The 14,900-nt window shown below is 42.4% G+C and overlaps 2 protein-coding genes across 3 annotated transcripts in view; one reads left to right on the forward strand and one right to left on the reverse strand.

Annotated features, from left to right (window-relative positions):
* Window positions 1–352: 352 nt before the first annotated feature.
* ASTE1 (asteroid homolog 1) lies at window positions 353–6,168 on the reverse strand. The gene is made up of 4 exons (XM_059847485.1): window positions 4,810–6,168; window positions 3,068–3,278; window positions 1,820–2,015; window positions 353–869 (listed from the first exon to the last, which is right to left on the reverse strand). Exons 1-4 carry the CDS (start codon window positions 6,121–6,123, stop codon window positions 575–577), a joined length of 2,016 nt encoding a protein of 671 aa, XP_059703468.1. The 5' UTR covers window positions 6,124–6,168; the 3' UTR covers window positions 353–574.
* A 281-nt stretch (window positions 6,169–6,449) lies between these two features.
* NEK11 (NIMA related kinase 11) overlaps window positions 6,450–14,900 on the forward strand; it is an 82,846-nt gene continuing 74,395 nt past the window's right edge. For both annotated transcript variants that reach the window (XM_059847497.1, XM_059847503.1), the window contains exons 1-2: window positions 6,450–6,588; window positions 9,678–9,933. In XM_059847497.1, the coding sequence (XP_059703480.1) occupies window positions 9,764–9,933 (170 nt within the window). In that variant the 5' untranslated portion in view covers window positions 6,450–6,588; window positions 9,678–9,763. The remainder of the gene's footprint in view (window positions 6,589–9,677; window positions 9,934–14,900) is intronic.

The following is a 14,900-nucleotide window of genomic DNA, read 5'->3' on the forward strand; positions in this document are numbered from 1 at the left end:
TTGTCAGAACCTGTAATACTGCAAGCACAACTTACTCAGTTGTCACTGAGCAAAGCTGTCTCTCCCTGCAAGTAAAAGTACTCAACCAGTAATGACTGATTTTACAGTATTTTTAAAACTGTCAGTTTCTATTTTTATCTCAACTGTTACACTGTGACCACTGTGTTCCTCAAACACAAACTTTAAAGTTGGATTTCTTTGTAAATGAAGTGTTGAGGGAGATGTGGCAAAGCCAGCTATTAATGTTTGGGAAAAGAATTCCTCTAAAATAGTCCTGCTTTGAAATGCTAAACAACTTTGCTCTCATTTTCAATTAGACTGATACCCTTAAAGAAAAACAAAACACCACAACTTTTAGACAGCATTTCTTTTATACAAATGTAAGTTACAAAATGCAAGTTACAAAATGCAAGTTACAAAAAGGTAAATAAAAATCCCCTGAAGCAAGGTTTTTGGTAAAGATTGAATCAGGAACTTGTGAGAAAACAGTTGAGCAAATTCCAATACAGTCACATATTTTAATGTTACTTCTTTCATCAGCATGGCATTAGAAGTTATTCCAAGAATAGTGTTTTCAGTCATCCACTTCCAGTGCTGCAAACCTGTTAACATTGCAGAAATGCTGAGTTTCTGGCACAGCACGTCGGGTGGCTCTTTTTTTCTTACTAGATGCTTTCTTCTTTTTGCAGGACTCTGATCTGGTCTTGGTCATCTCCTGAAAGAAGTCAGGAGAGACCATTGACTCCACTGTATTTAACAAAACCAGATAAAGCTGAGCCATTTTTGGAGATGAGATAAACAGATTTTCCACTGAAGGTGCTGATTTAAGCTCTTGATACAGTCTGTGCACAAGGGTCCCAGTGTAAAGCCTGCTCAAAAGGAGAGAATCTGCATTTAGCCAGGTACAGAAACATGTTGCTTGATGACAAAAACATACAGTATCCAACAGGCAACTCCTATGCCAAATGTGTTTTTCTTTACAAAAAGTGCTTCTTTATAACTCCTTTAATAGAGGGAGTTTTGCTGTAAGCACTGGCCAAAGGAGTTTGACAGAGAAAATGAAACATGTTAACACATTGATTCCATCAGGGGCTTGTGTGGAAAGCAGATCTCTGGAACAACCTTACCGTTCCAGATTGCAAGGCAAGATGTATTCTATTACCATCTGTATGGCAGTTGTCTGGTGTCAAGTGGGCAATTCTCCTTATCTCTCCCCCTGAGTGATCATAATCACCCCTCCCTCTGGGGAGACATCTGCTGATAAAAAGCTCTTGAACGTCACCACATGACTGATAAGAACTATAACATCCCATTGTGAGATGCTCCACCCAGAGGGAGGAGCCGAGCACTGCTGCCCAGATATAATCTGGACATTCTGACACACCAGCACGGCTTCCCACTGGATTCCCCAGAGGAACAGCAGCTGCTTCTACTTCCACGGATCTACAGAGGAAGAATACACCCTTTCTCTACAGGACGCCCCTGCTCCAACAGAGCCACACCTGACACTTCAGGAGGACTGCAGCCACCTTTTCCAACTGGACTGCTACCAACACCCTGACCAACAGGGTGTCAGGTTGAGTTCTGACTCTGGCAGTGTTGTTCTAGTGTATTCCATTGTTTTATTTTATCTTTTTATGGTTTTTTCCTTCCCTATTAAAGAACTGTTATTTCCTACTCCCATATTTTTTTGCCTGAGAGCCCCTTAATTTAAAATTCATAGCAATTCGGAGGGGTGGGGAGGGTTTGCACTCTCCATTTCAGGGGAGGCTCCTGCCTTCTTCAGCAGGCACCTCTCTTTCCAAACCAAGACACTTACCTACTTAGGTCTGGCTCAGAGAGAGGAGTACCCAGTAGCTGGTTGAGATACAATCCCATCTGAAGACAGCACTGCCACTGGCAAAAACTGTGTGCAGCATCTAAATCAAAGTCGTTATTTTGCAATTTCTTTTCCTTCCATTTTAGAAATTCATTATATGCAATGCTGTCATCTTCAGCAGGTAGAACTGTGGGATCTAGGTTATAAATAAAAAAAAAACTTGGAAATAAATGTTCTGTTGTGAAAAGTACAAAAGGTATCTGCAATGTATAGAGTAATGCCCTCTCCCTGGTTCCACCTGAAAGGAGGATGTAGCCCAGGTGGGGTGGTCTCTTCTCCCAGTAACAATCAATAGGGCAAGGAGAAATGGCCTTAAGTTGCACCCGGGGAGGTTTAGCTTGGACATTAGGAGGAATTTCTTCCCAGAAAGGGTGATTAGACACTGGAATGGGTTGCCCCAGGAGATGGTGGAGTCATTGTCCCTGAAGGTGTTTAGGGAAAGACTGGACATGGCACTCACTGCCATGGTCTGGTTGACAGGGTGGTTTTTGCTCAGTCATGGGTTGGACTCTGTGACCTCAGAGGTCTTTTCCAACCTAATTGATTCTGTGTGATCAAATCCAAACAAGCTTTCCACTTCACTACAACGCACTTGGAAACCCTGTCAGTCTGGTTTCTATAAACCAGAACCTAAAGAAACTGTATAACCCTGGCATGCATCGTCTTTGCCATCAAATGAAGGACTCCTGGAAGAAAATGTCCATAACCCTGAAAGGTATAAATATTACTGAAGCAATTTCTGTGATTATTTAATACTTTCAAATTTGCAATGCATAGGCAGGAAAAGTATGCCTCGGCAACTCAGCATTTTTAAGTACAAATGATTTTGGAAAAATTCAGAAGCAAAAAAATATTGGAATGCTTCAATAGTAGTTTCTTGATGCCTGAGCACATTAAGCTTATTTTTTGTAACTTTTATTTCTGAATTAATATTTTGATCCTAAAGAAAGTACTTATGAATGCAAATTAATGTGATAAAGTACTGTTTTACCTATACAAAATGTGAAATTGATGATTAGCACTTTTTCTTTGTGCATATCAATGCATGGAGTGCGACACCTCGGATATAGTGTAAATCAAGGCTAATTCCTCTAAATTTGGACAACTCCCTATAAGTGTGGAAAAATGAATTTATGGGCTGTATTTTTGTAGAAGCTGAACATCTAAAACTGTTCTTTGGAGACGTACCTGGATCATCAGTTATCCTCTGCAGTTCTCCAGAAACTACCATTAGAAGCAGAGCCTTTAATTGGTTCAGCTTAACTTTTGGTTCTGAACAACGTATCCAGTAACATGTTACAGCAACAGGGAGTTGTAAATGACTTGGGATAGGTTCTAGGGAACTCATTTTCACTCCCAGAGTCTCCAGCAAAAGCATCCGACGGCATGAAACAGGCACCTGAAAATAAATTTAAAAATTGGAAGTAAGAGACTTGATCTGTTGTGAGCAATTTCTAAAAGACCAGTAAGTTCCTGGTTAAATTAGTTACCACTATAGGTTTTTGATTAAAAATTAGGTTTCATAGATATTCTGAACAGGAAATTTTTTAAATACTACTTAAGACTTTAAAAATGACACAGTTAAACATAAGGGAGAAAGATAAAAGTAACTAATAATTAATTCCTAGCACATGTTCCCTTTTTGCTGAGCCATTTAACTTCCAGATAGTGGTGTTAGAAGCTTTGTCCATAACTTCATGCATGCAGAATTGCAGCAGGCTGTTCAGCTGCAATCTGAGTGCTTTGTAAACCTTGATTAGGATCGTTTTGCCTACTCTTAGGCAGACATTCCCACAGCAGAAGAGCAACTGAAAAGTCAGTTTTGCCTGGAACACTTTAAATGCTGAACATTTCTTCTTCTAACCTTTTGTTCAATTAATTGTTGTAGTAGCAAAGCTCAAATTCATTAAACAAACAGCACACACACCGAAGTTGAAATAAGGTGCCATTAATTTCTCTTAACATGAAATTTGATTCTTCAAGCTCTTAAGTGCCGTGCATTGTTTAAAAGGAGTGTGCCAATAACCCATGTAAAGTAACCTGTACTTTGGACCCATAGCTATCTGTAGCATTTAATAGGTGTAGCAGAGATAGACTTGGTTCTTTTACAAAGGAACCACCAGCAAGTGATAAAAACATTAAGCACTGCCCACACACAGAGATGTGTCAACAGTCAATCTGACTGCCAGAATGGATAGAGCATATGTGCTTTAAAAATGAGAATTAAAACACATGGATTGTATTTCTGGACGTTGCAGAAATTTCTGCACACAAAACCTCAGTTATGCAACTTTGAGAATGGGAGATTACTTCCCATTATGGCAAGAGTTACAGTCTTAATCATTAGAATTTACAAAGTGCTACAATGGTGGCTGGAACTAACCTAGTACAACTTTCCTGTGGTTTTCAGGTGTTTTTCAGGTGCTGTTCTGCTCTGTCTGGCAAGCATGAGAGCCATGTTAGCATGGCTACTTGGGGCAGGTAAAACTGCTGGGCAGCTGCAACATTCACACTTGGAATAATGACTTCTAGTAAAGAGGCATGGGTCAGATTTTGTTTAAGAACACTGCTCTGAAACATCACACAGCTTGATCAAATACAAATTAGGTTCTGTAGTGTTAAAATCGGACTTTCCTAAACTACATGAAGCTGAATTCCTTCCAAAAAAAACCAAGTATTAGTGTAACGACATACATAGGATGAAATAAGGGCTTCCAATGGAAAATGCAGGGAGTATGGCATATACACACACACTACAACTTCTCATATAATTTGTCTTGGTACACTTAGAGGGGGCAGGAAGGAAAGGAAGTGAAGACAACCCGACTTAGCTTCTTAAATATCACAGATACTTGTGTGTTACAGTAGTTACTATTTTTGTGTCACTCGTGAAACACTGTTAACTATGATCTGTTGTGACAACCATTTACCTCCATTAACTTGTCCAAAGGAAAACGATCATCACAATAATCTGGGGGTAGGCTTGCTGCTTGAACAAATGTTTTTTTAAGTGTCTTTTGGCATCTGTCAAATTCACATACAATGGGCAGCTCGTTGGTCTGCTTACACGGAGAAGCATCTTCAGTACTGTGAGATACTCTCAGAAGCAGTCCATAGATAACTTGTCGGATGGGCAAAGTCGCGCTATGAGCACTGGGTCTCTGCATGTTCTCCACCTGAACGCGAAGGAAGGTACTTCTAAGTATCAGGGCATTGATGAGGAACGGGGCCAGCTTACCTTTCGCCAAAGCATCGAGTACCCACTGTGGCACGTCTGCTTTCCTGGCAGCCTCGCACTCATAGCTCCCATTCTGAAAGAAGTCCTCCAGATTCACGTCGGACGGAGCATAGTCCTCCATTGAAGAGCACAGAAGCTCCCGTATTTCTTCCCTCTGGTGTTTCTTGAGGTATTTCAGCACGTTGTCGACGGCCTCGGCGGGCTCCGCAAACTGCGCCAGCCAGTTCAGCAGCCCCTGGAAGCGGAGGTGCTTCCCGCCCCTGCCCGCCGCGCAGCCCCGCGGCAGGCGCACCTTGCTGAAGAACGCCTCCAGCGCTTCCAGGCCGATGAAGTCGTTGCCGAGCATGACGGCGAAGAGCGGGAGCAGGGCCTTGCTCAGGCTCCCGAAGTGCCCGCAGAACCGCTCGGCGGAGAAGCAGCGCGCCGGCACGAAGCACCCCGGCGGCGCGGCGGCGGCGCGCACGCTCCGCCACTGGAAGTGGGACAGCGGGCAGTAGCCGCCCGCCAGGTCGAACACGAAGAAGTCGCTGTCGAGGGAGAGCACGGGGCAGCCCCAGCGGCTGGCCAGCCCGGCGATTTCCCTGTCGGCCTCGGCGAAGCACTGCACGAAGGGCACGCCGAGCCGGCCCAGCGCCTGCACGAAGGCCTCGCGGGTCAGCAGCGGCGCCAGGCAGCCGCCGGCGCCCCGGGACAGCCCCTGGGCCGCCCGCAGCTGCTCGGCGGCGCGGCCCCGCAGCGTGGGCAGCTTCCTGTCCTCGGCGCCGCGCCCGCCGTCCAGCACCACGAAGGGCGCGACGCCGCAGGCCCTCAGGACGCCGAAGAAGTCGCGCACGGCAGCGGTGAAGGCGCCGTAGTCGCCGCCGCGTCGGAAGTCGGCGTCGGGGGCGAAGCAGAGGTGGTGGTAGAGGCTGCTGCCGTCGATGACCAGCTTGGTGTCCCGCACCCGCAGCTCGGTGAAGAACACGCCGCGCTCCTCCACGAAGCCCGTGAGTCCCTGGACGCCCATGGCGCCGGAAGCAGGGCCGGCAGTGATACGCGCGGCCCTCCCATCCCGGATCCGCTTCCTCCCGCTCCTGCCGCTCCTCCCGCCCGCCGCCGCTCGGGCGCGCGCGCGCCGTTTCCTGGCGACCGGGCTGCGAACGGCGCGGGCCGGGCCTGGCCGGGAGCGCCGAGGGCTCCGGGGGCGCCGAGGGCTCCGGGGGCGCCGAGGGCTCCGGGAGTGGCGGCCGCTCCCGCCCTGCCGGCCATAGGCCAGCCCCAGGGAACACGGGGCGCCTTCAGGCACCGCAGCCCCGCCGTCGGGACGGGCGCTGGAGCGGCGGGAAGCGGCGGGGACGTGGGGCACCGCCGGCTCCCGGGGAGTGCCGCCCGTCTCGGAGGGGTGAGGAACGGGGACGCCGCCCTCGCTCCTTGCTGTGTGGGAATGCGGGTGCCACCCGGTGTTTTGAGTCTTGCACAGTCTTGAAACCAGGTAATAACATCGCTGAGATTGTGCTAGGGGATCTCGGCTTCCCAAATGTGCGCCAGGGAGATGCTAAATTTGACAGTCGAGTACATTTGTCCCCCTTTTACCATCATCCTCAAACTCCTTTGCTACCAGCACTAATAATAAAATTTAGTTATCATTTCTCTAGCAACAGTAAAAAACTGAGATAAGTGAGGTGATGTCCCTTTAGCCTTAGGTAAGTGTTTATAAAGATGTTCCAGAAAAGAAGAATGGACCAGTGTTATAAAGTTAATTTTATAATTTTGTTTTCCATTAAGGAAAAAATCTTTTTTTTTTAAAGAATTTTCAACACATTTAAAAGAGCAGGCCGGTGAAGTCATCAGCAGGAAAAAAAGCCAAGGTGGTAAATACTGACGATATTATGAACTAAAGACTTTAGAATTTGTGCTGCAGGGGTTGGAGGGTGGCAAATGTTAATGTAACACAATGGTTCTTAAGAAATAAAAAGAAAACCTGATAAAATTGGAAAATAGCCTGGATTGGCAAAGTGGGGATTATCTTGAAAGCAGAAAATGTCAGAGTATCTTAGCAGTTGCTAAAGAAACCTGAAGGTTAATCTTTCTTACAGAAACTAAGAAAGGTCAGGGAAGAAGTTGAGATGGTTCCCACTCAACATGTGTAGGTGGGGCTAACCAGCAACTTTCCTTTAGTCTGCAGCACAAAAATGAAGATTTAACTCTAGCCAGGGAAGAAAATATTAAAAAATAGTGATCCAGGCAATGTAACTGCATTAGTTTGGGTGGCATCAGCAGGCTCCCTGGCTCTGGGATGGGACTTGGGAATGGTGGATGGGACAAAGGAAACTCCTTACCAAAGATACTGGGTAGGGTATACTGAGATTTTTTTTTTAGGAAAAGAGAGCTGGAGACTTGATTGCTTTGCGCTGTCTCTAGTTGTTCTGAACTTTAGTGAAGCAATTGATGTTGCTGCTTGGGAAACACCTGCTCAGTTGGAGATGGACACTGGTAGGAAAGGAGCACAAGGAAGGTTGGGCTAAAGGTTTGAGTGAGGTAGGAGAGGCTGTGGTTCATATACTTCTTGAAGAATCCACCAGTCTTATGGCTGAGTCAATCTTTAAGGTCTGTTGGCTCCTAAAAGGCATTTCTTTCCGAGGCAGTGCTCAGCAATCCACCTCTTCTGTGCCATTGAAATGCACCTGTGATGCCACAATGGCAATCACTGGCCCCTGCCTCATAACACTCTTCAGCAGTAGACTCTAAAGCATTTCACAAAGTTACATGATAGTTATTACTATTATTATATAGGGAGGGAACTTGAAGCATTGAGAGTAAAAGGTGGGAGGCATTATTAGAAATAAAGCACAGAAGTTAAACTCAGTGAGCTACTTGATCTTAAGCATGGTTTCATGGTGTAAAGGATTGTCATACATTCCTAGCCCCAAGTAAGTAGAAAGTTTGAAGGTGAGCTGTGGTAAGTCACTTCAGAAAGAAAAAAAAAGCTCAGCAGTTTTTCTAAGTGTACTTATTTCTAAAGGAATTTATGAAGGCATGCATAACACAGCAGTTATGAGAATATAACAGTAAATGAAAATTGCATAAACTTTCTAGAATTGGTAATACAATATTTTATGGAGTTCATCTTTCTGGCTTCCCCTCCTCTACACCTCAACATGATTCATTTGGGCTCCTTCAGACATAGCATTGGCATTTCAAAATTTTTGTCAGTGTTGCTGAAAGAGAATAAAGAAACAGTAGTAGGAGTGGTGTAGTTTAAAAAACATGCAAGATTTGTATTATTAAGATGTCCTGTGGTAATTAAAGTCTGTGTTTCATAACATGGTGACATCGCAGTGTCAGGCTTTTTGGTATAGTGTGACAGCAGCTCAGCAGATGGGTATGAAAAGAGGTTCTTGTGCCTACACACACACACACACACAGAGAGAGAGAGAGAGAGACAGAAGAGACAGAGGGTTTGTTGTTGCAAGATACAAATCTGTTGTCTTAATTTAGGCTCTGCATTCATTTGGCAGAGAAGCCAGTGACTTGTAACCTAAAGTTGTACAGCTTTTAAAATTAGGCAGTTTGTCTTTGCTCTTCCAAAACCACCACCACAACAAGGAAAATCCTGTTTATGTGCTTGCCTTGTCCTTGAAATGATATGGTGAACAAGGCCAGTGTGGGCCTGCTGCTCTCCAGTGCTGATGGATGGTAACAATAACAGCACTGATCTTGCAAGACCTTTACTTGCTCCAAAAAATCTTCCAGCAAAACGATGCACGTAGCATTATAAAGACAAAGTAATGAAAACAATATTGTTTTGTTATGTGCAGTGAAGCACCTCCCCTTTTTCATTTGGAATGAGGAAGGCTGAGCAAACAAAGTTATCTAAGCTAATGTTGAGCTGTTGAAAACCATAGAAATGCCAGAGCTTGGCCTTTGCAGTCCTTATGTTTGCAGAATTAGGACCTCAGTTAGAGAGGAATTCCCAACCAAAGTTGACTTGTTGGAAAGGTTGGAAGTGGGAGTCATGAAAAGGCACAGTGAAGGAGAAATTAACTTTAGGCAGAGTTGGGTTTTATTGGAAGTCTTGCAGATTTTCTGTGAAACTGATTTACAGAAGATACTAGTAGTGAGTCATGGTGAAGCTGTGAGGTCAGCACAGGAACAGATGGTGAAATCTGAGGGGTAAATGAAAGAGCAGAGAAAACAGAGATGGGAGAGAACTCAAATTAAGAGTACAGGTTATGCTTCAATATGTACAAAAATCTTGAAATTAGCATCCTGAAATGCAGATATTTTTGGTGTCAGGTAGTGTGGTGGTATAAAGACAGGTGGTGAGGAAGAGTGCCATATCTAGGAGAACTGTGCTATCAGTTCAGTGAACTAACTTAATGTTCATTTAGGAAGACTGTCTATATCACATTTACATTATCTGGAGTTTGTTTATCAAGTCTGCTGCCTGCAGTTTAGCACCTAATGATTCCACTTAATTTGTGTTTGCTGCAAGCTGGGTACTGTAAACACTGGAACAGAATTAAACGAGAAGTTTAATAAAAATAACACAGTGACAAATCAGTATTTTTCTGTTTCAAGTGATTTCTCTGAACATCCATGGAAGAATAAAAGGATTTGAAAGCTACATCCTTGAGACATTTGTGTAGCTTTTGTTGCACAGAGAAATGCTGAAATTTCAAGAAACTGCTAAGCATGTCCCTGTTGCCAGATTTAATTCTGCTTGCTCAGATGCTGTGATTGCAAGAAGATACACTATTCAGAGGAAACTTGGCAATGGAAGCTTTGGAAGTGTGTATTTGGTTAATGACAGAAAAGCAAAACAAGGAGAAAAATTGTAAGTAAACCGTTCACATGCTTTAAATAAAGATGTTTGGAACATATTTCTTGCATTGTACATATTTTCTTTGTATTTATGTCTCATCTCTCAGTTTGGTGTTTTTTTGCAACCTTAACTGTCTAACTTTAGTGAGGATGTAAGGTAGAAGCAGATTTTTTTTGAATACACTTAACTGGATGCTTTCAGGAATTGATTCTGTTACTGTAAAGACTCAGATTGTTGGAGGGATCTCGAAAAAAACTACAGTATTGATGACCTGATTTTATAACTGAGTTGTCTGAATGCATCCTGAGAAGGAAGAGTTACAGAAATTCCAGTAAACACCTTTCTATTTGCTGTATACCTAACTGGTAGAAGGTTTGATTTTTTTTTAATTGCCAGCAATTCTTGGTTTTTTTTTTTTTTTTTTTTTTAGCTTGTCTGAATTTGGAGAAGTCTCATCAGTTTTATTGATAAACCCTTTGGGATCCTGAAGCCACAATGACAAAGGAACATTTTCAGAGTGTTGACGTTCCTGTGTGTGGGTTTGATGTTAGGTTTGTGGCTGGACTTCCTGTTGTGTAGAGCTGTGTGTCTACCTTGATACTTACACCGAGTGAAATTTAACTATAAATATATTTGTTTTATCAAAAAATATTTGTAAGGCTCTTTGTCTGAAGCCAGAAGCATCTAATCACGTTGGTCCTCAGCCAGAAATACATAATTCCTTTAAAAAGGGGCTGTCTATTGGTCTTTATTGTTGGACACATTACTGAGCACTTATATGATTAAAGGGCTTTTTCTTATTTATTTGTGCCTCACTTTTGCTACTTATGGCTACACATTATTGGCAATATTGCTTTAATAAGAGTGTACCCAAGACATAATTCTGTCAATTGTTTTCCTTCTACATCAATTTGCAGCTTCTCAGGTCCTTGGGTTAGGGTTAGTGTCCTCTGAGCTCTTAGCTTTTTTCACATGGCTTAAACAGTTATGACTCTCTTATAGCCGTAGCTACACTTTTCTCAGAAAAATGTTCTTTAATGAAATATTTCATTAAAACAAAAAAATAGTATTTTTCATTTTATTTTTGTGTTAAAAAACATGGGGTGACAGAAACTACCTGAGCTTCTAAGATGCTTTAGAATTCAGCCGTTACTAAACTAATTCTTAGAATATTAACAGTGTAGTGAAATGTGTGTCTCACTCATTTGCTGCTATAGCAAAACCTGCCAAACCTCAAAAACAAGGAACATGCCTTAAGCTTTTAAGTGGTCATTTTTATTTTTTTTTTCTTAAGAATTTTGAGTGACTGCCTCGAACAAACATTCACTGCTGCAGCATTTCATGCCTGCGTTTTGTTTGGGCTGAGTCTGAGTGTGTTCTCTGCTATCTTCAGGACAAAGACTGAGTATCAAATGACATACTTTTGTTTTTAGTTTTAATTTTTTTATTAAGTCTCTTTTTGTGACCACAGTACAATAGAAATACACCTGCATTTAACTAGCCCAAGTGCTCTGAGACGTGCAATGCTGTGTTTAAGGCTTCCATCACGAGGGGGTGCTCGCCTATCACATTTCACTCCTTCCTTGCCTCAAGTGTGAATCGACGAGGGGATCCCCCCAGATTTCTGCCACTTATATGCTAGTGGATGACAAAAATACTGTCCCAGCTGAGCATGAGAACACAGGTTATTTATCATTGTATTTATAAGGATATAGAGTGTAGGGTTTAGAAATGTTGGTTTCTTAAGGTGGTAAAATATGCTAGAAGTCACATTCTCAATACTGCTTTCAGATAATCTCATATGGAACTGTACTGGTTGCTACTTAAGATATACGTATTTTTGAATGAAAATTTACATGGTTAAAAAGAATGATCTTAATACAGCTCTGAAGGCACTTTGACAGAAATAAACCCACAAACAACACAACTGTGATCTCTTCAGAATTAGAATTCTTTTTTTTTTTTTTGTTTCAGAGATGATCCAGAATGTGCTGAGACAAATGTTATGTGCAGTGTAAACTCAGCCACAGATAATTTCCTAAAAACTACAATAGTCTAAAGCACTATGAAAAAACATAGGAATAAATCATAGGAATACTAACTCTGAATAAAAGTGACATATTAATACAGGAGCTGTTCTGGGATATCTTTCTCAATTTTCCATTAGTCAATGTCTACAGAATGCGTTCATGCAGAGACTAACAGTGGTTATTGTGTAATTTCAAGTATGCTCAGCAAAGCTTCTGCATGATTCTAGAAACAGTTTTAGGTTGTGCCTTCTATTTTGTTACCTCTCAGGGATCATACCTGTAGTGAGTGAAGTGTTATGCACAGAGTTGCTTCAGCTGGAAAGGAGAGAGAGTTGATTATTTGGGGCATACCTCAAACAAACAGATTTATTTCACATAAGATTTTCAGGGCTGCTCAGGCCAGCAGTGCCTTTCTAAGAAGTACATGCCAGCTTCATGCTTCTCTCCAGTTCTTTGTATGGATGGGATCAGGATTATTAACTTTCTTAGACCATACTAGATCAGTATGATATGGTTGATTTGCCTAATCTATAAACAATAATGTTATGAAGTACCACAAGTATAGTAGCATATGTAGATCCCTTACTACAAGTCCCTCTTCAGTGTTGCATTCTATGACACATTCCTTGCCTGTTGCTTTAACTTCCTACCTGGTTTTGTTTGGTTGGTTGGTTGTTTTTTTGTTTAGTTTTTTTCTTTGGTTTTTTGGTTTTTTTGTAAATTTTATTTTCTGGTAGAAGAACTTTTGATCCTGTTGTATGATTCTCACTGAGTATGACAGTGAGTTAAATATCTCAGGTAGAAGTCCCTGCAATTTTTGTGAAAGCAGCAGAGTAGAGAACAAAAAGAATGCCCTCATAGAGAGAGAGGTCGGAACCTGGGAGATTCTTCACTTGGAACAAAGTCTCTCATGTACTAAACAATCTATGCAGGAGAGAGATTATCAACTTCTTCCCTTCTTTTGGAAGAAACTAGAATCAGAATTCATATCTTAGACCCTAAAGTCAGTTAAGCACAAGAGACACAGCTGTACAAAGCAAGCTGCTTAGTTCCAGTCTAGACAGGATGTCTTAGTTTGTGGATTATTTGATATTTGTTCCTGGACATTATGGCCTAGACCTACCCAAAGCAGATAACTTCGTTCATATAAAGAAAGTAGCAGGACTGTTGCAGCATTTTTACATCCAAGCAATATTCCTGCAGTCACTTCCATGCTAGTTGCCCTGAATATCTTCTCTGTTAATGATAACAGGTAATTATGGTTAAAGACAAAATCGTTTACAGCAGAGATAAGTTCAGCACTAGCCTTAAAGGACAGCGCCTTCCCTTAAAGAAAATGAATGTCCTAATCAATTGTGCCGAGGGAAGCTCTGGGTTAAGTGTCACTGATTCATAACCAAGTATGGACAAGCAGGTGAAGCACACAGTAGGCAACAGGGACTGCTAGTTCATAAATATTCACAAGGTATTTACGTGTCCCTGTGGTGGAAAGGACACGCTGACAAGTGCCAAACTCCCTGGACTGCTCCACTGTGTGGAAACTGTGGGGTGTCAGCTCAAATTCTGCATCTGACTTGCATTATAGCTTTAATCCAGACTCATGCTAGGATTCCTTGGAAACTGTGGGCTTAGCTGAATAATTTATCATGTGACTTTCAATTATTTATGACTTCTTATAACAAATGATATAAAATCTAAAGGTGGGAGCGATTTGTTCCTTATGAATATCCAAGTGACAGTCAGCAGATTGCTGTGTTGTAAAATCCCTGTGTTTGCTGCCTATTTGCTTCTCTGAAGGTATTCCAATGGAATGGTCATTTAATGCTGAATTGATTAAAGCAGAAACAAATTACTCTCTGCCAGTTGTTGTGTGCATATTCATCTAATTACACTGCTTTCCTTTATTCTTCTCCTTCGTTTAGTAATAAAAACCAGAAATTAAAACTGGAATTTATTAGGGCATTTTGGATTTGTGAAAGAATAGTCACAATCTCCTTGAAAACTGATCACAGGTGCATTTGCTGTTGGACCTTCCTGATTCTGGCTTATTTTTAAATAAGCTTTTTTTAGTGAAAAGTGCTTGGTTCTGTCACGTGTACCTGTGCTTTTTCATATAAGGCTCAGCTGCTGTGCCATGCCTGCTGACTGGGTATGGTCATGCTTGGCCCAAATAAGAGACCATAAAAGCATTGACCTTGTGGATTTAGCTAGAGCAGTTTGAGAAGTGAGCCTTCATGAGCTTTCCACTTGAGTGGCCAAGCATGACTTTCATATTCTGTGAGCATTGTTACAGCAGTCAAGGCCTAGAGCTAAGTGTCCAAGTAATTTCCTTGCTGAGCCTCTGTAAGGGCAGCTGATGCTCTCATGCTTTAGTTCAGAATACACCTGCAGTGGAGGTTGCCAGGGAGTGAAACTGTGAATGTTTTGCTTTAAGTTTAGCAGGCAGTCCCAGCTCTGGCCACAATGATTTCAGATCTAGTGCAGGCCAGTACAGTCCTAATTCAAAGAAAAGTTTGATAACCTCGGACTCACCCAAAGCAGCTCTCACTGGAATCCATGTGGGAAGGTGCTTTAGTCCCTACCTCCTGTATCCCTGTCAGTGCCCAGCTTTTCCTGCTGCCCAGCATGCCACAGTAGGCTCCTCGAGCTCAATGTAAGAAAGTTTAGGACACTCCTGTGCTGGATAAGGCTCTATGGGTGCTGTAGGGTAGCTCGGCATTGAAGCACAAGGTGTAAGATTTCACCCTGCCCTTGCTGATGATGGATTTGGCAGTTTAAAGTCACAGCCATGCTGCAGTCCTTTGCACAGGCAATTACTGTGTTAAATTTTCTAGTTCCCTCATAACCAAAAGCGTAAAACCCAGCATTCTGTGGCTTCTTTGGAAGCAAAAGATCCATACTGGAACATGTCGAGACCCTTTGTTTGGCTTGTGTAACACAGGTGTCTGT

Source organism: Haemorhous mexicanus, chromosome 1, assembly GCF_027477595.1.
Source record: "Haemorhous mexicanus isolate bHaeMex1 chromosome 1, bHaeMex1.pri, whole genome shotgun sequence".
Classification (NCBI taxonomy): domain Eukaryota; kingdom Metazoa; phylum Chordata; class Aves; order Passeriformes; family Fringillidae; genus Haemorhous; species Haemorhous mexicanus.

Coding starts and splice junctions, on each gene's coding strand:
- ASTE1 (XM_059847485.1), bottom strand. CDS start 6,123: ATGGGCGTCCAGGGACTCACGGGCTTCGTGGAGGAGCGCGGCGTGTTC. Junction 3,279..4,809: donor CTTTGGACAAGTTAATGGAG/GTAAATGGTTGT, acceptor ATTTATTTTCAG/GTGCCTGTTTCATGCCGTCG. Junction 2,016..3,067: donor GAGGATAACTGATGATCCAG/GTACGTCTCCAA, acceptor TTTATAACCTAG/ATCCCACAGTTCTACCTGCT.